Source organism: Hordeum vulgare, chromosome 7H (genome assembly GCF_904849725.1).
Source record: "Hordeum vulgare subsp. vulgare chromosome 7H, MorexV3_pseudomolecules_assembly, whole genome shotgun sequence".
Classification (NCBI taxonomy): Eukaryota; Viridiplantae; Streptophyta; class Magnoliopsida; order Poales; family Poaceae; genus Hordeum; species Hordeum vulgare.
This window is the reverse complement of record NC_058524.1, coordinates 571,198,540-571,223,494: the sequence shown is the minus strand read 5'-3', so window position 1 is coordinate 571,223,494 and position 24,955 is coordinate 571,198,540. Positions and strand designations below refer to the sequence as shown.

At 47.7% G+C, this 24,955-nt stretch overlaps 1 protein-coding gene across 1 annotated transcript; it reads right to left on the bottom strand.

The window, feature by feature from the left end:
* Nucleotides 1-809: 809 nt before the first annotated feature.
* LOC123409000 (AAA-ATPase At3g50940-like) lies at nt 810-2,769 on the bottom strand. Its single transcript, XM_045102006.1, has one exon. The coding sequence runs from the start codon at nt 2,575-2,577 to the stop codon at nt 1,075-1,077; it is 1,503 nt and encodes a 500-aa protein (XP_044957941.1). The 5' UTR covers nt 2,578-2,769; the 3' UTR covers nt 810-1,074.
* Between the last annotated feature and the right edge of the window lie 22,186 nt (nt 2,770-24,955).

Here is a 24,955-nt window from a genome sequence, read left to right as displayed (position 1 = left end):
AGGGATCTGGCGGCGAGGATGGCGCCCCCCGCAAGCGGGCGGCAAGGTGGGTGGTAGCGGCGGTAGCAGCTTCCTGATTCATTTGTTCATCTTCATCTTTCAGGAAAGTAAATGAGGAAGAAGACATGAACGTGGGAACTGTAAGGGGAAAGGATAGGATTTACAAGGGAAAATAGAAAATCGGCTGTATATTACTGAACACCAGTATTATACGGTTGTAATTTGTTACAGTTGTAAGATTTTTTCGGTATTCCAAACGGGTCCTCAGCAGTAGCTGCGGAGCTTCATGTTCAATTCTGTTGTTACTTGCCACCACAAACACAAAGTGCTCATGGCCATCTTTGATCACAACTTGAATAGCCCCCTTCTCCTCCTGAAGACAAGACAGAAAACAACATCGATATTCATTTTAAAATAGCCCTCAGGTTTCGACCCTTTCTCTTACTGTTAATGAGTTGTATTTCCAAGTTTCGTAGAGACCCTGGATCGCCTGGCCACGTGCTTTGAGAAATGACGTTTATTTAACAACGGAGGTGCGACCAACTATCGGGTAAAGGCACGACGTATATTCACTCGCCCATCGTTTTCAATTCGGCCATCGACATTTTGTACCGACCATTGCTCCTATTTTATATCCTGACCTAAATACCGACGTCAAAGCATGACAGTACTCAAAACTCGAACTACGTAGTGCTTGCAAAAGACGGAAGAAACTTTGTGACACTGCTTTTCCTTATGAGCTGAACTTTATTATACTCGCTTCGTTTTAAAATAAGTGACTTAAAAACAACTTTATTTTTATATTAAAGTTAATACAAAAATAAATCATCTTTAAGTCACTTATTTTAATACAGAGGGAATACTACTTATTACGATATACTAAAAATAAAAAACTACAATATGATCAAGGAGCCGCTTGTATGCAAACCCGCAACACGATGACACGAACCCGTACATCGATCCATCAGGTGCTGATATCATGGAATTATTCATGTTAATTTCATCTGCAACTCTCGGGGCAATGCTGCAACAAGCCACGTACTACTGGTCAATCTCAGTGTGTGATGATCTGCCTCACTCCATCTTCTCCTCTGTCAATGCACCGGACTGCACCGTGTCGGCGGCCGGCGAGTCTCTCCTGCCGCGCAGCTCGCCGACGAGCCTCCTCAGGGCGGCGGAGGCGCCCGCGCCGTCGCAGCCCATGAACACCTCGCCGATGTCGGCGGGCGTGATGCGCACGTCGGCGGCCAGCAGGCCCTCGGCCTCCGCCATGAGGCCGTCCACCACCGCGCCGGGCTCGTCGTCGGGGTCCTCGCCGACGCCCAGGTAGTTCTTGGCGAGCACGCGGAGCGCGGCGGGCGTGCAGTAGCCGAGCTCGATCTTGCGGTCCATGCGGCCCGGGCGGAGCAGCGCCGGGTCCAGACGCTCCGGGTGGTTGGTGGTGAAGATCATCAGGCGCTCGCCCACGCAGGAGGACCAGAGCCCGTCCACGAAGTTGAGGACACCGGACAGGCTGATGGACTCGCGCCCGATCGCCGCCATGGCCGCGGCCGCGGCCGGGGAGAGCATCGCCAGCTGCGCGTTGTCCTCGTCGGCGCCGCCGGAGTTCTTCTTGCGGTCGGAGAGGTCGAGGGAGCAGTCGATGTCCTCGACGACGACGACGGACTTGGGCGTGGTGGAGACGAGCAGGCGGCGGAGGTGGGAGTTGGTGGGCACCGTGGTGAGCTCCAGGTCATAGACGTCGAACTCGAGGAGGTTGGCGATGGCGGCCACGAGGCTGGTCTTGCCGGTGCCGGGTGGCCCGTGGAGCAGGTACCCGCGCTTCCAGGCGCGGCCGACGCGCGCGTAGTGCTCCCGGCGGGCGGCGAAGCGGAGCAGGTCGGCGCGGATCTCCTCGCGGAGCGCCGGGTCGACGGCGAGCGTGTCGAAGGTGGAGGGGTGGGAGAAGGTGTGGGAGGTCCAGAGGCGGTGGTGGTCGTCGCCGGGCGCGGCGGCGCGGTTGGTGTAGAGCCTGCGCTCCCGCGACTTGAGCCGCATCCTGGTGGCCTCGTCGATGACATGGGGGATGTAGGTGTCGTGCACGAAGTCGCGGTGCTGGCGCGGGAACTGGAGCTCGAGGCTGCGGTGGTCGCCGCCGGAGCCGCCGCCGCGGGAACCGAACACGTTGTAGGGGTTGTGGCCGGCCCCGCGCTCGACGGGGCGCGCGGTGGAGGTCCACTTGACGCGGACGCCCTGGAAGGTGTCGTCGGCGGTGTGCGCGTCCGGGAGCGAGGCGACGGCGCGGTCCGACTGGCGCGGCTTGTAGAGGCGCACGGCGGGGGCGGCGGCGAGGCAGCGGGAGCCGAGGTAGAGCTGCGCGGCGTCGTAGAGGTCGTTGGTGGCGCCGGAGCTGGCGCCGTCGGCCTCGTCGATGAGGATGGTGGCCGTGGGCGCCCGGAAGGCGGCGGCGAGGCGCGCGAGCAGGCGGCGCAGCCACTGCTCGGCCTCCGGCGGGATGAAGTCCCGCATGGCCGTCCGGAACACCATGACCGTCGCGATCAGCGAGCCCACCGAGCGCCAGTCCAGGAACATCTCCATGGCCGCCGCCAGCTCGTCGGTTTGTCACGGTGTGAGAGAGAGGCTCGTGGGTGCAGTGTGAGCTGGTGCGCGCTGTGTGGTGATGTGAGTGGAGTGGGATGAGGAGGACGAGGAGGCGGGGGGTGGGTTTTTATAGCTGGCGCCGGAGGTGACGGGTCGGGGCGGAGGCGGTTCGCCGGATGTGGAAAGTTGGGGAGGTGGGGGTGCATTTTATAGCTGGCGCCGGAGGTGACGGGTCGGGCCGGAGGCGGTTCGCCGGATGTGAAAAGTCGGCATGTCAGACTGTATTATACGTAGTCTCCATACATGATTTATATGGAAAAGCTAATGCTTTACTGGTTGATTGTAGTATGAGATTGTAGTATGAGAAGTTTCGTTATGTGCGTAGCCGTTGGATTGTTCTTCATTCATGCGACCTCAAACTTATTCACATACCTTCGTTCTTTCTTTGGCTATTACATGCTTGTTTGTGGTATCTTACAATAACAACAGTGTTGCAAACCGCGTCGGAAAACGATGATGACAATTTACACAAGTTTTTATAACATCAGCTATGTTGTACAAAATAATTGCAACAAAATCTTCGTTGCGAATTTTTTTGCAATAAAAACTTTGTTGCAAAAAATATCATGCAACACAATCGATGTTGCAAAAAACATTCCGCAACACAACCTATGTTACAAAAACAATCTACAGGTGTTTCCACAACACTATCCTTGTTTCTTACTCATAAACCCAAACAATTACATCTCCACGATATCCTTTGAGTTTCTTCTTTGAGTTTCTTCTGCTACACGTAGTTTGTTGTGTGTTCCTAAGTTTACCCTTGATAATGATGTCTTCACTGAATTTCATCATTTTCATTGTTTTATCAAGGAAGGGTCACGAGGGACGTTCTTCTTAGAGGTCGTCTGCATCATGGACTTTATTCACTTGAGATGACACTTGTCCCTCAAGCATTGAGCGGTGTGCGTGTGCCGTCTACTCATTGGCATGCATGGCTTGGTCATCCTACCACTCCTATTGTCAGTCATGTTCTTCGTCATCATGAGCTTTCAGTTGTGTCCAGTAAAATTGTTGAAACTGTTTGTGATGCCTCTCAACAAGGTAAGAGTCATCCGCTTTCGTTTTTAAAGTCGAGTCATGTAGTTAAAACTCCACTTGAGCGTGTGTGTTTTGTTGTGTGTGGCCATGCTCACACTTATATGAGTGGCCATAGTTACTATGTTAGTTTTATTGATGCTTACAGTCGATTCACATGGCTTTATCTTCTTAAACATAAATATAATGTTTTTGATGTTTTCCTACAATTTCAAGCGCATGTTGAGCGTCTCCTTAAGCAAAAATCATCCATCCTCAATCTGATTGGGGGGGGGGAGTATCGAACCTCAATTCGTTCTTTATAAGCTTGAGATTTCTCATCGTGTGTCTTGTCCTCATACACATCATCAGAATGACAATGCCGAACGTATGTATCGTCATATTGTTGAAACTTGCCTTGCCTTGCTTGCTCATGCATCACTACCTTTTCGTTTCTGGAGTTATGCCTTTTCATCTAACCGTTTTCTTATTAATAGGCTTCCGACACGACTCCTTGGGATGAAAACAGTGCTTGAACTCTTACTTAATGAAACTCCAGACTATACGTTCCTCAAAGTTTTTGGATGTGCGTGTTGGCCTCATCCTCATCCTTAAGCATAAGGTTGAGTTTTCGGTCCAAACAGTGTGTCTTTCTTGGGTATAGTTCTCTTCACAAAGGGTACACGTGGCTTCACATCCCGTCTAACCATGTCTACATCTCGCGTGATGTTGTGTTTAACGAGAATGTGTTTCCATTTTTGTCTCTTCCATCTGCTCCCACCCCTCCAGCATCATCTTCGCATTCCACCTCTCCATTGCCTGCTCAATTTATTGATATTGCATACTCTCGTGCGTTGCTTCCTAACCATGTTGCATGTATTGGTCGTGGAGCTCGTCTCGAGTTGCTGGATCATCAACAGTTGACTGTTGTATCTGACGAGGGTGTTGGTCGCGTGGATGCACCATGCACGCGTGGGTCGGCCTCGCCTCTGCTGGCCTCACATGCCCCATCACACCGGTTGGCCTTACCTGCCCCGTCGCCCAGGCTGGCCTCGCCTATCTCATCGTATGGGCTGGTGTTGCCTTCCGCGTTGCATGGTCCGGCCTCCTCGTGGCCCTTGAATGCGGCTTGTTGGCTCATCGCCAACAACAGCATGGCCGACCGTGTATTCCGATGCGCCGTCTCATCACAGTCCCCACCTCCGGCGCCACCACCACGTGCAGTGCCATCGGATGCTACTCAATGGCCTCACACCCGTAGCTGGTCGGGTATTTCTTATCCCAAGCAACGTATGGACAAGGCGGTCGCGTGGCTTGCAGCCTGTGTGGCACAGTTGCAGGATGATCCATCCGCTGAACCACGACATTTTCATGCTGCTCTCGGGATTCCTCAATGGCCTAGTGCCATGGAGCAGAAGTATGAGACGCTCTTGAAAAATGGTACTTGCAGTTAGTTCCTCCGATCTCTCGTGTTAATATCATTGATTCCAAGTGGGTCTTCAAGGTGAAGAAGCATGTCGATGGTTCTGTTGAACGATATAAGGAAAGGTTAGTGGAAAAAGGGTTCAAACAACAGTATGCCCTTGATTATGAGGATACTTTTAGCCCGGTTGTTAAGCCAACTACAATCCGGCTGCTGCTGTCCTTGGCGGTTACTCGAGGATGGTTTGTTCCCTAGCTGGATGTTCAGAATGCCTTTCTACATGGTGTTCTAGATGAGGTGGTATACATGCGTCAACCCTCGCGATTTGTTGATCCTGGTTGTCCTCATCATTTGTGTCGTCTAGAAAAGGCACTTTATGGGTTGAAGCAGGCTCCTCGTGCATGGCATGCTCGACTTGGTTTTGCTCTTCGGACTCTTGGCTTTGTTCCATCCACGGCTCACACATCACTGTCTTCTTTCATCGACCTGGTCGGGGTGACGATGTATCTGCTGGTATATGTTGATGATATTGTTCTCATTAGCTCCTTCGATGCTGCTGTCGAGCGTATTGTGACTGCTCTCAGTGGTGAGTTCGTCATGACGGACTTGGGCGCTTTGCATTACTTTCTTAGGGTGGAAGTCTCTCGATCTTCTGTTGGGTTGACCCTCACACACCACAAGTACTCTATGGACTTCTTGCGTCGGGCAAGTATGCTAAAGTGCAATCCAGCTTCAACTCCGATGTCTGCCACTGATCAGTTATCTTCACTTGACGGGGATCCTCTCACTTCTGATGATGCCACTGAGTACGGGAGTATTGTTGGTGGTCTACAATACTTGACCATCACTCGGCCGGATATCTCTTTTGTAGTTAATTGTGTATGTCAGTATCTTCATGCTCCTTGGGCTTTGCATTGGTCAGTTGTGAAGCATATCCTATGCTATATCTGTCTTACTGCCTCGTATGGTTAACTCCTTCAGTCTGCATCCTCTAGAGAGCTCTCGGCCTTCTCCGATGCTGATTGAGCTGGGTGTCGTAATGATAGGCGATCCACGGGGAAAGCAGTCTCTTGGTCCAAATTCGATTGCGTGGAATGCTCGAAAACAGTCTATGGTGTCTCATAGTAGTACTGAAGCTGGGTACTGAAATAAGGTGGTTGCAAATGCCACAACTGAGATCATCTCGATACAATCATTATTAAGGGAGTTGGACGTCGCTCAACCTCAGCCACCGGTCCTTTGGTGTGACAACATTGAGTATATAGCAAAAAACTACCACACAACGGGTCATCGTTGCAATAAACTACCATTTTTCCAATTTTTTAAAAAACTACCACAAAAGTGGTGGGTTGTTCCAAAAAACCCAAATGACCATGTAATCTAAAATTGATCCTATTTATAATAGGTCGGGCCTGCTTCTAAACACGCCGTTTGTTGCTGTTTGTTTGACCATCAACTTACACATAGGGCCCACACGTAAGTTCTCTCTTCCTTCTCTCCCTCTCCATCCCTTATCTCTCTCCCTCCCGAGCCATGGCTGGCACGCCACGACCTGTAACAAGTCCGGCGCCCCCGGAGCCGAACAACACTACCACGACTGGCTTGCTACTTAGGAACAAGGCGGCGGAGCAAGATGGCGCAAGGAGCAGCATTAGGCATGGTCACTTGGTTTTTTTTTGGAACAGCCCACCACTTTTGTGGTAATTTTTTGAAAAAAAAGTGGTAGTTTATTGCAACGACGACCAGTAATCTGATAGTTTTTTGCTATATACCCGACAATATTGATGCGACATATCTATCATCTAATCCAGTTTTTCATGCTCGCACCAAACCAGTAACAAAGCCACAGATGACCTGTGTAATCAATTGACTATACAGATTTTCAAAAAACTTCATACAACAAGCAGAAATCATGGAAAACAAATACCATACATTCATATATTGACTACACAATGCCAAATTGACTACGCATGATATGATTCCTGGCGTCGTCACTGCATCAAACACATCGAAGTTGACTATCATTTTGCAAGGAAACGCGTTGTAGAGAAGCTACTCGACATCAAATTCATTTCTTTTAAAGATCAACTTGCTGATATGTTCACAAAGCCTCTTTCACAGCTACAATTCATAGGTTGTAAGTGTAATCTTAACTTACTTTATCCTACATGTTACACTTACGATTAAGAAAAGGTGTTACATAGGTAGCCTTTATACATGAAAGTAAACTGTACACTTTATGTACCTAAGGGGGGAGGTGAGGTGGCGAGTACGCTGGGGCGGCAGGGCTTTCGCTGCCAGCCGCACCATTCTTGGCGTCTTCCCTCGCCGCTTTCGCGGTGCCTTTCTTGGCGACGACACGAGTCGGCTCGCCGCACGCCGGCGAGGTGGCGAAAATGTGCTCGATAGGCTCCCGTCTCGGCCGCGCGTTCCAAGCCGAGCGATGATTCGCTCACGGTGAGTAGTCGGTCGATCGTGCCCCCCGTCCATGCACACACCACTTTACGTTAATTAAAACCAACCGCCTTGGCGGCTAAGCAACGGATTCATCAGCACGTAGGAGCAGCGGCACCACCCTACGTGGCGTCGATCTTGGGCGACCGAGGTCGACGGGGGCGTGGCCACTAATAATAGAGTTGGGTCGAGGGATGAGAGCATACGCACGAGTACGACGACGGTTGCGCCGTCGGTCGTGCGCCGTGCCGCGCCTTTTGCTTTGTGGGAGCGAAAGGGATCAAAGCCCGAAGGGACATGATGGTGGATCACAGAGAGATTCTTTCCAGGCCGTGAGTGAACAAACGACGGCAAAGCTACTACTACTAGTGGACTGGAGAGTCGAGTCGAGAGCAACTGAGGTGGGTAGGTGGGTAGGTAGGTAGGTGCCGCCGTGCCGCCACCGCATGAACAGCGACGGCGTGAGAGGGACGGGCACTCTGCTGAACCCGGCAGGAGCTGCCCTGTGCATGCAATCTCCCCGCTCTTTCGGACGGCCAATGTTTTTTTCTGGTGTGCGTCTTGAGCGAGCCGTCGAGACTAGGCATGGACCGGCCGGTCGGTTGGGCGCACAGTGCTTTTCTGAAATGCTACACGATCGATGCTTGTAGATCTGCCCGATCTATTAATTTGGGCGGGACGTGCATGAAAGCTACGCTGATTTGCCTGTTGTCGTCTCGTCCGTCGGTATGTGAGCTAGTGGCATGCATGGCCGTCCGTTCTGATCTTGCAGGCGGGCAGGAGCATCTGCTCAATTATAAACATGCACAGCACGCATTCTTATGTGTGTGTGACCACATGGACTAACTCCCTGCCAAAATGCATCACATGCATGTGCTTAATTATGTACTACTACTATCGTACTTATAAGATCTAAATATAAGTCTTTTTTTAAGATTTTATTAGAATACCATATGGGAAGTAAAGTAAATGAATATATATTTTAAAATATATCTATATACATATACATATACGTTGTCTTCTAATGAAAATCTTTTTAAAAATTTATATTTAAAAACGAAGAGAGTAGTATTGTTTTTCTCTTGACAGGGCATACGATATATTGTTAGATGGACGCGCGCATGAGTTCAATCTAATTTGTTGATTGAAGGGGACAGGTAGAAAGGTACTACTTTTTTTCGTGCCACATGGTGCATTGCACTACGTGCAAACGACGAGAACACATCATTGTAAAACACGAACCGCCATTCTCGATCGCTTTCTCGGTAGATACAAAAGGAAAGGCAGCCGTTCTCCGTTTGCATGCCGTTCGGTCAGGCGATGGAAGAGGCACATCAATAATTGTGAAAACTGACAGCGGCCGAGCGAGCGATGATGATCGATGGATGGACTTGTTACGGTCCAGCTGAACGTGGCGTCGGACGGAGTGGTGTTTCGTTGGGTAGGCATGCGTGTGAGAGTTCCACTTGGATGCTTGGCTCCCAGCTGCTAGCACAACTTTGCCTCGATCGGTGCCTGCAGAATTGCAGTGGATAGGCTCGAGAACAGGGGCGTCCTTGGTTCTGAGAATGTGCTCCGCCAAATCAAGATGTGACGAGAAGAGACCGCCCGCCAAAGTGGCGAGTTCCGAGCAATGAATTTTGGTTTGGCCAGCAAACAAGAACGGACTGAATAGAACGCCAGGAGAGCGTAGCCGAAACAGGTTTGTGGTTTGAACCCTCATACGATAACGATCGTCCGCTTAAATCCACATCACGGCGGCCGGTGTCGATCCTTTCACGAGTTTTTTGGGTGATTTGTTATTGGGAAAGCATGCTGCCGACGCCACGAGCTCTGTTCAATTCAATTAAAAATTAATCTTGCTACTCCTAGATCATCCCATTATAACAAGAGCTCGAGCCGGACACGACCGGACAGCACATAAGACTGGACGTCACTTGTCAACATTGGGTTGGAAGAGGGTCCTCGGGTACGCGACAATGGACTGGTTCGGTTTGGTTTGTCCTTTTCTGAAATGTGTTTTCATTTTTTTCAATTTGGTCTTTTCATCAGGCATATTGCACGCACGGATCGCTTTGGAGCACAATTAACCTCTCCGCTACTGAATTTTAGTCGGGTGGGCCCCGCCCGTCCAAGCCTTCACTGTGTGTCTAGCATTGCTTTTTTAAGGCATCTGCAACGATAATTCGTAAAATTTTCTTCCACATCTGTCCATGTGTGCTGACATGGATGCGGAAAGCAGCCAGCAAACGCTATCCACATAGATATCAAACATTTTATGAACTAAGTGGATAAAATCCGTGTAAACACTAACATATTTCATACAAACCAAACAGCATTCATGTAAATCCGACGGATTGTCATTAGGTCTCGAACATTTACAACAAAAAAACACGTTCAGACTTGACCCCAAACCTATCTACGGCGGCGTCCGGCATCCAAGCCCTTATCGTTCTTCATTCGTCGTCTTCACGGGCACCGACGATAAGCCCGATGAAGTGAAGGTGTGGTCTCTCGCGAGAAAGAGTAGAACACGGGAGACAGACTGGCCTACATGGAACACCAGGCCGTGCCACCTCTCGTGCCCTACTCATCCACAGAGGAGTCTGCACCTTGTTCGTCACTGGTGGACGTGAGGTCTGATGGGGTCACCTACTGGTGGTAGGGTCATGGACCAGACATTCAAGGCTCACCTAGAGCTCCACACGGCCATTAGAGTCTCAGGCTAAGGATGCATTTGGACGCATACACCGGATCCACTCATACCCATGGAGTAACTCGAACGCCTTCATGTAAGTTAGCGAGGCACCATCACTTGGACATAGAAGAGGAGTGGACGAAGTGGGAGCTACAATGGCCATGGGACTTAACACCACACATGAAGTGCAGTCATGACTAGCGTTACAACTAACTGACGTAGTTAGGACTGCACTTTCGAGTTACGTATGTAGTTACTCGCATTGATTGCCCTTGTAATGATGCACGAGGTTCAACACCCATTGTAATCAGACACCCCTAGAGAAAAACACAAAGCCTCAAGGCATGAGACATAGGGTCTTTACAGAGGGAGTCCGGGACTAAGGGGTCCTCGGGCTGCCGGTCTATCTCTTATGGACCGGATAGGTGGGCCGCTTTGTGACTATTATTGCAAGGTCGATCTATCACTAGTAGAAAACAGGGCTTTGGTTCGGGCCTGGCCAGCCCATTAGTCCCGGTTCTTCATGAACCGGGACCCATGGGGGGCATTAGACCCGGTTCATGAGCCCAGGGGGCCGACCGGGGCCTCGTGGGCATTGGTCCCTGTTCGTCTGGATCCATTTGTCCCGGTTCTAGGCATGAACTGGGACCAATGGACTGCGCTCCTGGCCCACATCCATTGGTACCGGTTCGTGCCTTGAACCGGTTTAGAAGGGGGGGGGCTTTAGCCCCGGTTTATGCCACGAACCAGGACAAATAATTTTCCTATATATACCCATTGCCGCGGCAGAGCACTCTGTTTTTTCTGGCCGGCGAGGGGAGGGCATTTGGGTGCTCTAGCTCACCTCCTATGCACATGAGGTGTTCGATGAAATGCCCGAGCCACACTAGTTAAGCTTTCTCCTCTCGAAGCTCGACCTGGGAGCTTCATTTTTCCCGAGATTGTCTAGATTTAGCGGTCCGTCACGCCTCGTCCCCATTTTCACCGCTGGGGCACATCCATGTGTACGTCTGCAATGTCGTGTGCAAGCTCCTCCGCAGACAGTGAGGTAAGTCGATTTGGATTTTCGGTTGACATTGGATTTGGGGATTTCTCATCTAGGGTTTCGCGGGATGGGCCGTAATATGCGCCTTTCTGGCTCGTAGGTGGATGGCTGCGGGATTGTGCAGTTCCAATCCGAGTTTTTCATTCCCAATCCAAGTTTCTACGGCCTTGAGGAGCGCTCGAATCACCGTTGCCCGGGGCATGGGCTAATTCCTACTCGCCGTGTTTCTTGGGGTGGAGCAAGCACGGGAACAAGGTTTTTGGGTTGTCCACTCGATGTAATTCCTCAAAACATCATTTGGTACTCTGTTTTCATCGATTTATTGCAAAGTTATGAATTTCACCTAATTATGTGAACTCTGATTTAACAGCTTCCTCATGAGTGTGATTGGGTTGTTTGGATTGACCCCCCTCCCACTAAGCTAGTGGGGCAAGCTTTTGAGGAGCTCCATGATGGCCTTGAATGTAGTTGGATCAAAGCTAGTAGGATGGAGAAGAAGGTTATGGATCTGAACAACGAAAACAAGAAAATGCAATTGAAGTTGAAGAAAAGGAATGAGCTCATGGAAACAATGGGTTTTCTCTTTGTTCTTGGCATCAGCATTGTGGCTAGTTTAGTTTCTATTTGGTCTAAGCAAGCCAATTAAGTGGCAGTGTGTGTGTTATGTTTCTGCTAGTGTGTTGTGCCCTAGATGTAATTCTATAATTTGTGCACTGTTGTGAACTTCAGGAAATGTAATGTTGTGCCCTAGATGTAATGGATATCATGTGTTGTGTCAAAATTGTCACTAATGATTGGTAGTTCAACACAGAATGACAGCAAAAGGTGCAATTTTGAGCACCTAGCAAGATATTTAGGGGCAAAAGTGAGCAATCATATGATGATGTGGCTTTGAATGGTGCATTTTGAACACAGAAAAACTATGGAGTTCAAATAAGTTCAAAAAAATGAAATCCCTTTGTAACAAACGAGTTTTCGTATGATACCGTGATACTTCGAAAGAGATTGTCCGTTTTGTACACGAAGTGCATCCAGTTTTTTCCGTAACCGTCTCAACTTTCTCGCACATGCTATGTGGGTGAAATGATGATACCATGCCAACTTGGAACCTTTTGAGAGTTCATTTCAAATGCTTTTCAAATTCATGGTCTTATAGCTCAAAATAATCAGTAAATCCATGGAAAATAACAAATGAAGTCAGAAAGGGTTGTAAATTGATGATGTGGCTTTGAATGGTGCATTTTGAACAGAGAAAAACTATGGAGTTCAAATAAGTTCAAAAAAATGAAATCCCTTTGTAACAAACGAGTTTTCGTATGAAACCCTGATACTTCGAAAGAGATTGTCCGTTTTGTACACGAAGTGCATCCAGTTTTTGCCGTAACCCTCTCAACTTTCTCGCACATGCTATGTGGGTGAAATGATGATACCATGCCAACTTGGAACCTTTTCAGAGTTCATTTCAAATGCTTTTCAATTTCATGGTCTTATAGCTCAAAATAATCAGTAAATGCATGAAAAATAACAAATGAAGTCGGAAAGGGTTGTAAATTGATGATGTGGCTTTGAATGGTGCATTTTGAACATGGAAAAACTATGGAGTTCAAATAAGTTCAAAAAAAATGAAATCCCTTTGTAAGAGACGAGTTTCCGTATGAAACCCTAATACTTCGAAAGAGATTGTCCGTTTTGTACACGAAGTGCATCCAGTTTTTGCCGTAACCCTCTAAACTTTCTCGCACATGCTATGTGGGTGAAATGATGATACCATGCCAACTTGGAACCTTTTCAGAGTTCATTTCAAATGCTTTTCAATTTCATGGTCTTATAGCTCAAAATAATTAGTAAATGCATGAAAAATAACAAATGAAGTCACAAAGGGTTGTAAATTGATGATGTGGCTTTGAATGGTGCATTTTTTACACAGAAAAACTATGGAGTTCAAATAAGTTCAAAAAAATGAAATCCCTTTGTAACAAACGAGTTTCCGTATGAAACCTTGATACTTCGAAACAGATTGTTTGTTTTGTACACGAAGTGCATCCAGTTTTTGTCGTAACCCTCTCAACTTTCTCGCACATGCTATGTGGGTGAAATGATGATACCATGCCAACTTGGAACCTTTTCAGAGTTCATTTCAAATGCTTTTCAATTTCATGGTCTTATAGCTCAAAATAATCAGTAAATGCATGAAAAATAACAAATGAAGTCAGAAAGGGTTGTAAATTGATGATGTGGCTTTGAATGGTGAATTTTGAACACAAAAAAACTAAGGAGTTCAAATAAGTTCAAAAGAATGAAATCCCTTTTGTAACAGACGAGTTTCCGTATGAAACCCTGATACTTCGAAAGAGATTGTCCGTTTTGAACACGGAGTGCATCCAGTTTTTGCCGAAACCCTCTCTACTTTCTCACACATGCTATGTGAGTGAAATGATGAGACCATGCCAACTTGGAACCTTTTCAGAGTTCATTTCAAATGCGTTTCAATTTCATGGTCTTATAGCTCAAAATAATCAGTAAATGCATGAAAAATAACAAATGAAGTCAGAAAGGATTGTAAATTGATGACGTGGCTTCGAATGGTGCATTTTGAACTCAGAAAAACTATGGAGTTCAAATAAGTTCAAAAAAATGAAATCCCTTTGTAACAGACGAGTTTTCATATGAAACCATGATACTTCGAAAGAGATTGTCCGTTTTGTACACGAAGTGCATCCAGTTTTTGCCGTAACCCTCCCAACTTTCTCGCACATGCTATGTGGGTTAAATGATGATACCATGCCAACTTGGAACCTTTTCAGAGTTCATTTCAAATGATTTTCAATTTCATGGTCTTATAGCTCAAAATAATCAGTAATGCATGAAAAATAACAAATGAAGTCAGAAAGGGTTGTAAATTGATGATGTGGATTTAAATGGTGCATTTTGAACACAGAAAAACTATGGAGTTCAAATAATTTCAAGAAAATGAAATCCCTTTGTAACAGGCGAGTTTCCGTATTAAATCCTGATACTTCGAAAGAGATTGTCCGTTTTGTACACGAAGTGCATCCAGTTTCTGCCGTAACCCTCTCAACTTTCTTGCATATGCTATGTGGATGAAATGATGATACCATGCCAAATTCCAACTTTCTTGAAGCTAAGCAACATGCACGTGAGCACTGCGCCTCTCCCGTCATCGTCTCTACACTCAGGGCTTATAAACCACTGTGAGTGCCTCTCGCTTGGCGAGGTGGGACTAAAAACAGCTGCAGAAAGAACCAACTAAAAACTCTTTTACCGGTTCATGCCACGAACCGATACTAAAAGGTGCTCTTGGGGCCCAGCCTTAGAACCTGTACCAAATAAAATGCCTTTGTAACAGCCTTAGAACTAGTACTAAAGGAATCAACTAAAAAGCTTTTATAAACCTCTAGTATTATTGAAACTAAAATTATATAGAATTTATGCAACTAAAATTATCAAAGTATTTTCTGTTCAGAATATTAAAAGCAAAAATAATTATCATAAAAGAAAATAAATAAGTAATTAGAATTTTATTACAAACTTTAATAGCAAAAAGAATTATCATAAAAGAAAAAAATAAGTAATTACAAACAAAAAGAAAGCAAAAAAACTGGAAAAATATTAAAAAAAAGTGCCACCTACACGGCCACCACAGCGTGCATATGACTAGAAACCCATTACTAGGGCCAGGATGCACGCTCGCAGTAAACCCAATAGGCCCACAAGCACATAGAATGATTTTAGGCCTGTAAGCTTGCAGTAGAGAGGAGCTCGAAGTGGTTGGTTTGGTAGGGCTTATAAACCACTCCGAGCCCCTCTCGGCTAGAGAGGTGGGACTAAACATAGCACCGCACCGCGCAAGGCCTTTGGTCCCGGTTGGTGGCACCAACCGGGACTAAAGGGGGGCATTGGTACCGGTTGGTGCCACCAACCGGGGCCAAAGGCCTCTGCTTCCCGCCCTTCGGGCTGCTGAAAAGAGACTTTGGTCCCGGTTGGTGGCACCAACCGGTACCAATGCCCCCCTTTAGTCGCGGTTGGTGCCACCAACCGGGACCAAAGGCCTCTGCTTCCCGCCCTTTGGGCTGCTGAAAAGAGACCTTTAGTCCCGGTTGGTGACCCCAACCGGGACCAATGCCCCCCATTAGTCGCGGTTGGTGCCACCAACCGGGACTAAAGGTGGGGCTATATAAACGGGAGTTTAGAAATTTTGATCTCTCCCCTTCTCTCCATTCGATCCGGACGCTGACGCCGCCCCTGCCCCCAATGCTGCTAGGCTGCCGGAGTCACTGCCGCCCCCGAAGCCGTCCTCGTTGTCGCCGCCACCTACGCCGGCCGCCTGCACCTCCTACATCTGCCCGCCGACGAGTAGCCCGGCCCTCCTGTGCTTCTCATGGTGAGATCCGCCGCCACTCCTCCCTCTCCTCCTCTAGCTCCGGCCTCCTCCCGCCGGGCTACGGTCTAGCGCCCATCCTCTCCCCACGCCGCGCTCAGGCGTCCCCATCCTCTCCCCTCGCCGGTGCCGTGCACCCCCATTCTCAGGTGCCCCCATGATGTGCAGTAGCTCTCCCCTAGTTATTCATTATGATTGGGATGAAAATGTCTTTGAATCTTTGGTTGTATTAGCTGATAAAATGGTGTTTGTTCTTGAAATGATGCTCATGTTCTGTATCTGGAGGGTATTCGGTAGCTATTGGTTGTTGTACTGAGTGCTTCTAGGTGGTAGTTTGCAATGTACTCATCAAATTGAATGTGTACCGAATGCTTCTTGGTGAGCCATTGTAATTTCAATGGGGATTGTGATGAATTAACTAATCCAGCTAACTTTTAGGTGCTTTTGAATCTCACGGTAACATCAAATTGAATGTGTACTGAGTGCTTATTGGATGTTATATATTTTGTTTATCATTGTGCACGGCTATAAAGCGTTATATTCATCCATACATGATTTGATGACATTGATTAACTTCGGAGAACCATAGATTATAAATGGTGTTAATCATTGTGCATAGTTGTAAAGAAGTATATTCGGACAAAAGGCTTGCTTTTGTAATTAACTGTAGGAAGAGTATTGGATGGTTAGTTGTTCATCTAGCTTGTTGTCAAAGTGCTCAATTTTATAACAACTACTGATTCGAGCTTGAGTTTGCTGATGAAACACACCTTTTTTTATTCTATAATAGTTAGTAGGCCGATCAATATAAGGCAACCAAATAAATGAGGACAAGATCATGAAAAAGTGGAATTACGGTCCAAGTTGGCTAGAGTATAGAGCCTCTTGCAAAGTCATAATAAAGACACTTCAAAAATCTAGAATGTGAGATAAGATATAACTTAGAAAGTATAAATGCTTGATAAAAGTACGTTGCTACTGTATGACTCAATCACTCACACAATAACCTCATGATGCACCTACGCCATCTCTATCTATCAACGCAGTGCTTGCGGCTAATCCCACCACGTGGGGATTGTGACACCATAAATAGACAACATATTTGTGATGGCTCTGGTGACGCACCAGGCGACCCCCCCGGTCCACCACGCCACCGTCGCTCCCTCCTCCGCATAGCTCCCAAGCCCCTCATGTCGAAGTTATCCAGGAGGGGGTTATATCGCATATTCACATAGAAATTATCCGCTAGGAAGATAAGGTAGGAGAAGAAAAAGAATGAGAGGAAAAAGAAAATAAGAAGAGGAAGAAAGGAGAAAAATAGGAGAGGAAGAAGAGGAGAAATAAATAAGAAGAGGAAAAAAGAAGAAAAAGAAGAGGAGAAGAAGAAAGGAATAGAGAAGAAGAAGAAAAAATAGAATATTTTCTATTTTTTCTTCTTCTTCTCCTTTTTTTCTTCTTTATTGTCTTCGATTGCTTCTCTTCTATTCCTTTCTTCTTCTCCTCTTTTTATTTCTTATTTTGTCTTCTTATTTTTTATCGGGTATGTCGTTGTCGATATACCCCCTCCCGATAACTTCAACACGAGGAGGGGGGGTCGATATACCCCCTTCCCGATAACATTATTTTCCCATGTAAGTATGTCGTCGTTGTCGATATAACCCCCTCCCGGATAACTTCGACATGAGGGGCGGTCGATATATATATACCCCTTCTCGACCGTGATAACTTATACCATGGGAGCACCCCCCCGGCCCTCTCGCTCGATCAAAACTCTCAAGGACACCCAAACCCAAGTAAAAACGATGTTGGTCTCCTACCCCCTCCCGCCCCGCCCCTACCCGACAAACTCTCTCGAGGTCACCCAAACTTACCAAGTTAAAAGAGAATTGTCGTCGAGGCCACCCCAAACCCTTGAAGCGTTGTCGAGGCCACCCCAAACCCTTGAAGCGTTGCCGAGGCCACCCCAAACCCTAGAGAAGCAGCGTTGAGGCCACTAATATGATTCCTTATTGTGATTAGCTAGCTAGTTCTACCTTTGGCACTAATACATCCATCTGTCATGTTTGAATAATAATTGCCATATTGTAAATATTTGCAGAAACTATGGAGCACCCCCGAGACAAAGCAACACAAGAGATGTTGGGGGAAATAATCGCAAAAGGAAGTGATGTCGTCTTGTCGTTTCTCAATGACACCGATGGTCTGGAAGGACAGGGTGAATAAGATGGCTATGATATGATGGCTCCGGTGACCTATTAATGCCGGTACAAGAAGAAGGCTACGATTATGATGGCTCCAGTGACCGAACCGAGTCCGGCCAGGTATATATATTAGTTAAGTCTGTGTTGACTAGCTAATTGATGCATTCACTGTTTTCGTATGTACACATATTAATTAACTCTCGTCTTTCTTCTTTTTCTAGCCCTCCGGATCGAGCACATTTTCGGTAAAGAGACGTGGCCCGAAGAAAAATTTACGCTCGGATGAAAGGTTTGAGATCACAGCAATCGCGCGCGATGGCAAGCTGATTGAACCGTACCGGACAAACGAAGCATTTGCTAATCAGCGCGGGGTTCTTGTTAGGGACAAGATCCCGATGAGTATCCAACAATGGTTAAAGGCTAAGAAGGAAGACCCTGAGGTGTTTTATGTCTCCGATATGCAGAAAGAAGATCTTTGGACAACGCTTAAGGAAAATTTCACCCTACCGCCAGAGGAGGATCCAGAGAAGCCAGTTATAGAGCAATTGATCAAGTATCATGCTCTTAAGAAGATGGCAGAACTATTCAGGAGGTGGAAGAATGAGATGAAAACGTTTGTCGACAAAGAAATTACACCATAATTCATCGGCCGGTTTGAGAAGATCAGAGATCACTGGCCCGCATTTGTGGCCCACAAGACATCGGAAAAGAGTAAGAAGATGTCAACGACAAACAAGAAAAATACTGTGAAGTAGAAGCATCACCATCGCACGGGGTCAGGTGGCTACCTCAAAGCCCGACCTTTGTGGGACAAGGCTGAGAATGACCTGATTGCTAAAGGGGTCGAACCAGAGACATTGAACTGGCCAGACCGTTCCCGGACTTGGTTCTTCGGGGTTGGTGGAATCTTGGACCCTTTATCAGGGAAGTGCGTTTGGACGGAAGAGCAACTGCGAATACCCGTCACGAGGCTTAAGGAGTATATCGAGAAAGCGCAGCAAGGGACGTTCGTTTCAGACAGAGAGAAGGACGAGCTCACAACGGCCCTCGGGAATCCTGAGCACCCTGGACAGACACGAGGCACGCCAGGCTCCGTTCCGTGGAAGGTTGGGTTTCCGGACGCATGGGGTTACAAATGCCAGGAGAAGAGGAAGAAAGTGGAGCATAGCCAACTGCAGGCGCTACACGAAAGGGTACAAGGGCTAGAGGAACGAGAAGCAGATCGCAGCAAACAACCTGCCGAAGCTTCCCTTGAAGCTACCCCGCCATCTCAGCGGAGAAGCAGCGTGGCTTCCACCGAGCAGACTCGGCAGCTGGAGCCTGTCTTCACGGCTCCTTCTAGCTACCCCGTGGATGCTATCACAGAGTCTCAACATTGCCACCTTATGGCGCGATGGATGACATTGAAAGTCACGGCGACTGTTGGAGCTGTTTTACCTACTGAACCTGGCACAACCTACCACGGCCGGTCGATTCCAGAAGGATATGCTAGGGTGACGGTGGATCAAATAACGGATGGATTTGAGGACCTTGAGCTTGACCACCCTACGGGTGAAGGGGATATTCGGCTGGGTTCTTCTCTGAAGACTTCATGCCTATGGCAGAAGGAGCTCATCAACCTTCCGAACTGGACGCCTCCGCCTCCTCCTCCGACGACGATGAGTTAGGGCACTCCGCCTCCTCCTCTGCCTCCTCCTCCGGCGAGTGATCAGGGCACTCAGTCTCCTTCTCCGGCGCGTGGCGGCACTCTCCCTCCTTCTCCGCATGCGCCGGCGCGCCCGAGCAGCCAGCCTCCTCCTTCTCCGCCTCGTCAACAAGGGCGAAAGAGACTCGCCGCCGCTCCGGCTGCTCCAGCGCGTCGTCCATCTACTCCGCCTCGTAAGAAAGGAAAGACAGCCACAGCCGCTCCGTCTGCTCCGGCGTCTAGCAGTACAGCCAAAGGCAGGCAATACAAATACGTCCTTCTCTGAAGACTCCAGAGAAGTTACCATACGAGAGGAGCGAGGAAGAAAACACGAAGATCGTGCAAGCCGAAGTGAAAAACTTCTTTGAAGGGGTGAAAGCAAAGAAACATCCACCTCCGGAGGAGAAGATAGATCCGGTAAAAGCGAAGCGTACTCTCGCTCCCCTGAAGAAACCATCAAAGTCTCCGGCGAAAGGCAACTATGAGCGCATTATTATAAAGTCATTTATCGAAGCGGAGCGGTCGGGAAGTACTGTCAGTGGTCAAAGGTTAGCAGAACGACGAGCTAGGAAAAAATTTGCCCAGCTCGGCGAACAAGCGAACCAATCGTTCCCCCCGCTCAAGGTGTCTAGCGATATCGTCGCTAATCATCCGAGGATCTTGTTGCCCGGTACCAATCCTGCAGATTACCTACCCGACGATGCACATTTTGATTTCTTGGAGGTGGACGAACACAAATACGTGTACGGGAAGCCTCTCGTCAAAGATGAAAGATCTCTAACAACGATGATGTGAAGATTCGATGATTGGTACATCAAAACATGCAAAGAGTCTGAGGGGAGTAATATTTTGACGCTGAGAGTTAGAGAGGAGCATAACCTCGTTGGAATTGAACTGTTGAATGTTCCATTTGAGGAGTTCTTCCCGTTTTTCAATCTCCTGGCCCTCGATAAATTAATGATCACTTGCTACTGCCTATAAGTACTACTTCTGTCATTAATTCTCTATATATAGGTCAGCTCTTTCATTGCATGTATTTTTAATTATCCTCACTATATTATATGCAGATTGAAGATCGTCGAATTGAAGAAAAGACAAGTCGGTGATATTGGGTTCGTTAACACAAATCTCGTAGATGCATTTATGGTTGAATTTCAGGCCAAAGATACCGAGGCCAACCTGCTACAATCGTTTGTATTGAATCAAAACAAAGCTATAATACTCTTCCCTTATGAATTCCAGTGAGTGTTACTGTTTTGTGCATATTCGGTTTCCCTTATTAGTCAAGGCTATAGTAATGTAATTGATGAGTTATGCATGCGCGCGCAGCTTCCACTATATTCTCCTAGAGATTAAGCTTGAGCAGGGAATAGTAACCGTCTTAGACTCGAGACGAAAAGATCCCATGGAGTATGCAGACATGACTGAAATTCTACAGAAGTAAGTTAAATCGATCATTATCGCACCATATCAGCAACTTTGTACATTTCCTGATATCAAGTAATTGTTTTCTTTGTCTCACAGGGTTTGGAAAAAATTCACCTCAAAAACTCCGGGACTGCCGAAGAAGTTGCAATTTAGACACCCGAAAGTAAGTACTATAGTAGCATGTTCCACGCATCTCCTAGTGATTCAAGCGCTAGTTTCATCAATACCATTTAGCATGCTTGCTAACTATCAGTTTGATTGACCTCTATTTCTTGTAAAGTGGTTGTGGCAGGAACCAGGGAATGATTACTGTGGATACTACATTTGCGAGTCTATCCACCACACGACCTCTGAGCGGGGCTACTCTGACAAACAATATGAAGTGCGTAAATAATAATATTCATAATTTTATTTTATTACCATCATTTGTGTTTAGTTTCATTTATTCATATATATGTATTGACCCCCTTCTTCAAATTAGATATTTCGGATGCAGAATGAACTCCTACCAGCAGATCGTATGCGAGGAATTCAAGAGGAATTGGCGGCATTCTTTCTTGACCACGTGATCTCTAAAGACGGAGAATACCATGTGAACCCTAATCAGTTGGATTTTAATTAGGAGATTATATTGTAAGAGATAATTATATTGTATATATGTAGTCAGTAGCGTCGGATAGATATACGAGAACTTGTTGTTCGACCAATCTCTCAGAGAAGGAGAGGTGGTCGATATCACTTCTCTCTGTATGCATATGTTCATGTTCATGACGATCTTGTGTTTCCTTTATTTGTTTACTAGCTAGCGTGTCTAGTCCTCTCTATACGTATAGTACGTAGCGTCGAGCAAGCACGGAGATAAGAGAGGACACTTCTCTCTATTAATTATCTAGCTAACACAATATATGAAACACCTAAATTAACCCCCCAAAACCCCCTAACCCCCCCTCCCCCTTCAAAAAAAACCCCAACACCTGAAATGCTGACGCATGGATGCCTATTGGTCCCGGTTGGTGCCACCAACCGGGACCAAAGGGCCTCCTGCCTGGGCTCGCCGCACCGGCCACGTGGAGGCCCATGTGTCCCGGTTCGTGTAAGAACCGGGACTAAAGGCCAAGGGCATTAGTAACGACCTTTTTGTCCCGGTTCCGAAACCGGGACAGAAGGCCCTCACGAACCGGGACAAAATGCCCTTTTTCTACTAGTGTATAAGGCGTCTCCGTGTTCGGGATCGTCTGGTGGCTTGGTGTGTTCTTGACGACAAGATGGTAGAATCGACATGTTTATTCCTTGATGTCAATCGACCACGTGTAACCTTAGGTACCCATGCTGTCTATATAAACCGGAGGATTTACATCATAGAGAAAAAAATCATTATACTGATCATCTAGGGTTTAGTTCGTCTGATCTCGTGGTAGACCGACTTTGTAATTGTCATACACACATCAATATAATCAAGCAGGATGTAGGATTTTACATCTTTGAGATGGCCCGAACCTGGGTAAATACTAACCTTGTGTTTCCTGTTCCCCATTGATCCAAGTTCCACAACTCGGGACCCCGTACCCTAGATCCCTTGGTTTTGACACTAACATTGGTGCTTTCATTGAGAGTTCCGTTGTGGGATCGCCAAAGGATTTCTTAGTCATTAGCGATAACATCCACACCGAGGATGTCTTCATCCTCGCCCATCTCTTCACGTTCGGCATCATCGTTCTACACGTTGATGCGGTCGGTCACCTCGACCAGATCGTCGGCCTCACCCTAGAGCAGAAGATCAAGTTCGGCAACTTAGTGTGCGTCGCCGACGCCCGGGGCGGTCTTGTCCTTACGTGGCTCTCGGCCTCGCCCGATGAGCTTGGAAACCATGAAGCTTAAACTTCGGGCCTCCTGCCCGACGACCTCTTCTCCGGGTCGATTTTCACCTCAGATATGACCTTGAGCTCGGATCCGGTCATAGCGTCTGAAAACCAAGGGTCAACCTTGGCCAGACACGCTCCCTGTGTCGAGGGGCCGGAGGTCACCTGGGAAAGACTCTAGAAGACTAACCCGGCTAACCTCTCGCTATTGAACGAGACGCTGGCCCAGATCCAGACAATGAACATTATAGATGACCCATTCTTGACCTATGCTCGAATCGATCTTGTGGCAGACCATGGGGAATTTTACGTGCCATCTACCACCCACTTGGTAGCCACTATCGAAGTTTTAACCTATATGTTGGATTACGCCTCTAAGGAGGCCGAGGACTTGGACAAAGATGTCAATGCCACTCCCCTCCCACCATTGGACCGTGGATAGCCACCTCCACCTATGATGTCTACATGGTGTAAACCCCTAACAATAACAACTAACAACGTAGGACGCACAACTAACAACATTATCGTCTTCAACCGCATGCGTTGCCAGCGCATCTACCTTCGGCTACGTCGCATGTGCATTACGAGCAGCACCTTGAGAATGTGCGACCTTACAGAGCGTCTGCTTCTCCGCATCAAAGTTCGGGTTCATCGTAACCATGCATGGTGGAAGCCTCCTCGCTTACGCTCTCATCATAGATTTGGCCCTCTGCGAGCTGGTGCTGCTCGAGGATTAACAAGCTGTACCACTGCTCCTCTTGTGTCTGCTAGGATGCCGACATAGGAGCTAACCTAGGCTCCTCCTCCTCCGCATGGCGGCATCGAAGTGCGTCTGCTCTTGCTCCATGGTCAAGTCGACAAGCATAGGCATGGAGTCCGATGCAGTGTCATCGTCAGAGCCCGTCTCCATTGTAGGGTCGTAATAATAGACGTGAAGCGAGCTAGCCGACATTTAGTGCTCGATCCACCAGGCATGACGGGTCTACCAGGTGGCTGCAAGGGCGGCCATCTCATGATTTTCCTCCGATGATAGGCTTTCACACAAAGCGATAGAGCTTGTGGTTATGGTACATGTGGTGAAAGGGAGGAGCATCTGGAGTAGATGTGGCGCCGGGTGTCGACGCCTATAAATAGAGGATTCCGGTGAGGCCAAGCGTGTGGATGCGTCAATGCGTGGCGTCGGAGTGGGTTCCTCGGTCGGCGAGCCTGCTTAATGGCGGCATATGGACAGATGGGCATTGAATGGGTGTGGTAGATATCCGTCTCATCCCGTCCAATAAACATATCTCCGACATTGTACACACGTGTACACTCGGACACGACATGAACAACATACTCGACCGACACACTACTTCGATATCGGCGCTAGTGAGAGGTCGCGTCCCCTCTAAGACGACGTCAATGCGGAGTAGCCGCTCTACAACTACATGTAGGCAGAGAGTTGGCCTCGGGTGAAGAAGCACACCGGCGAGGGGGGTGTGACAGCCCGAGATCGACGTTCTAGAAGATTCCCCTTTTTTCGTTACCGCCGTGTTATTATTTTGTTTGCTGCATGCATCATCGCATCATGCGCATCATCCGCATTGCATCGGCATCCCGTTGCCACCAGTTTTCAAAACTTGCATCCGTTATTAGTTGCCCGTTCTCTCTGTTTTCGTCGTTGACCGTCTCGAGCCCGACCACACACGCACGCGCCCACGGCATTGCCAAAACCTTGTTTTTAAAAGTGTGTTTAAAATATTCTCGGATTGTGTTGAAACTTGGTGTGCGGTCTTAGTTAGATACAGGTAGGACGCCTGCCAAATTTCATCGCAATCGGAGTCGGTCTGGTACCCAAACGGTCGACCTTGGCGGCACCGTCTTTGGTTATTCGTCGGATGTTTTTTGGTGTTTAAAATCGCGTTGCCGCGCCACACCATTTCCCTCTCATCCTCGGTTAGCCTACTCTACACAACCACTTAGCCTTTCCCCCATTCGAAACCGTCCGATTTAGATCGCACGGTTGAAACCGGGGCGAAATTCTACTAACCCTAGCCCCTCTCTATAAATAGAGAGGCCTCCCTGCCTAATTTGGTCCTAACCCTAATCCCACCTCGAATCCCGCGCC

Excerpts from the sequence above, each read along its gene's own strand:
- LOC123409000 (XM_045102006.1), bottom strand. The coding sequence starts at position 2,577 with ATGGAGATGTTCCTGGACTGGCGCTCGGTGGGCTCGCTGATCGCGACG.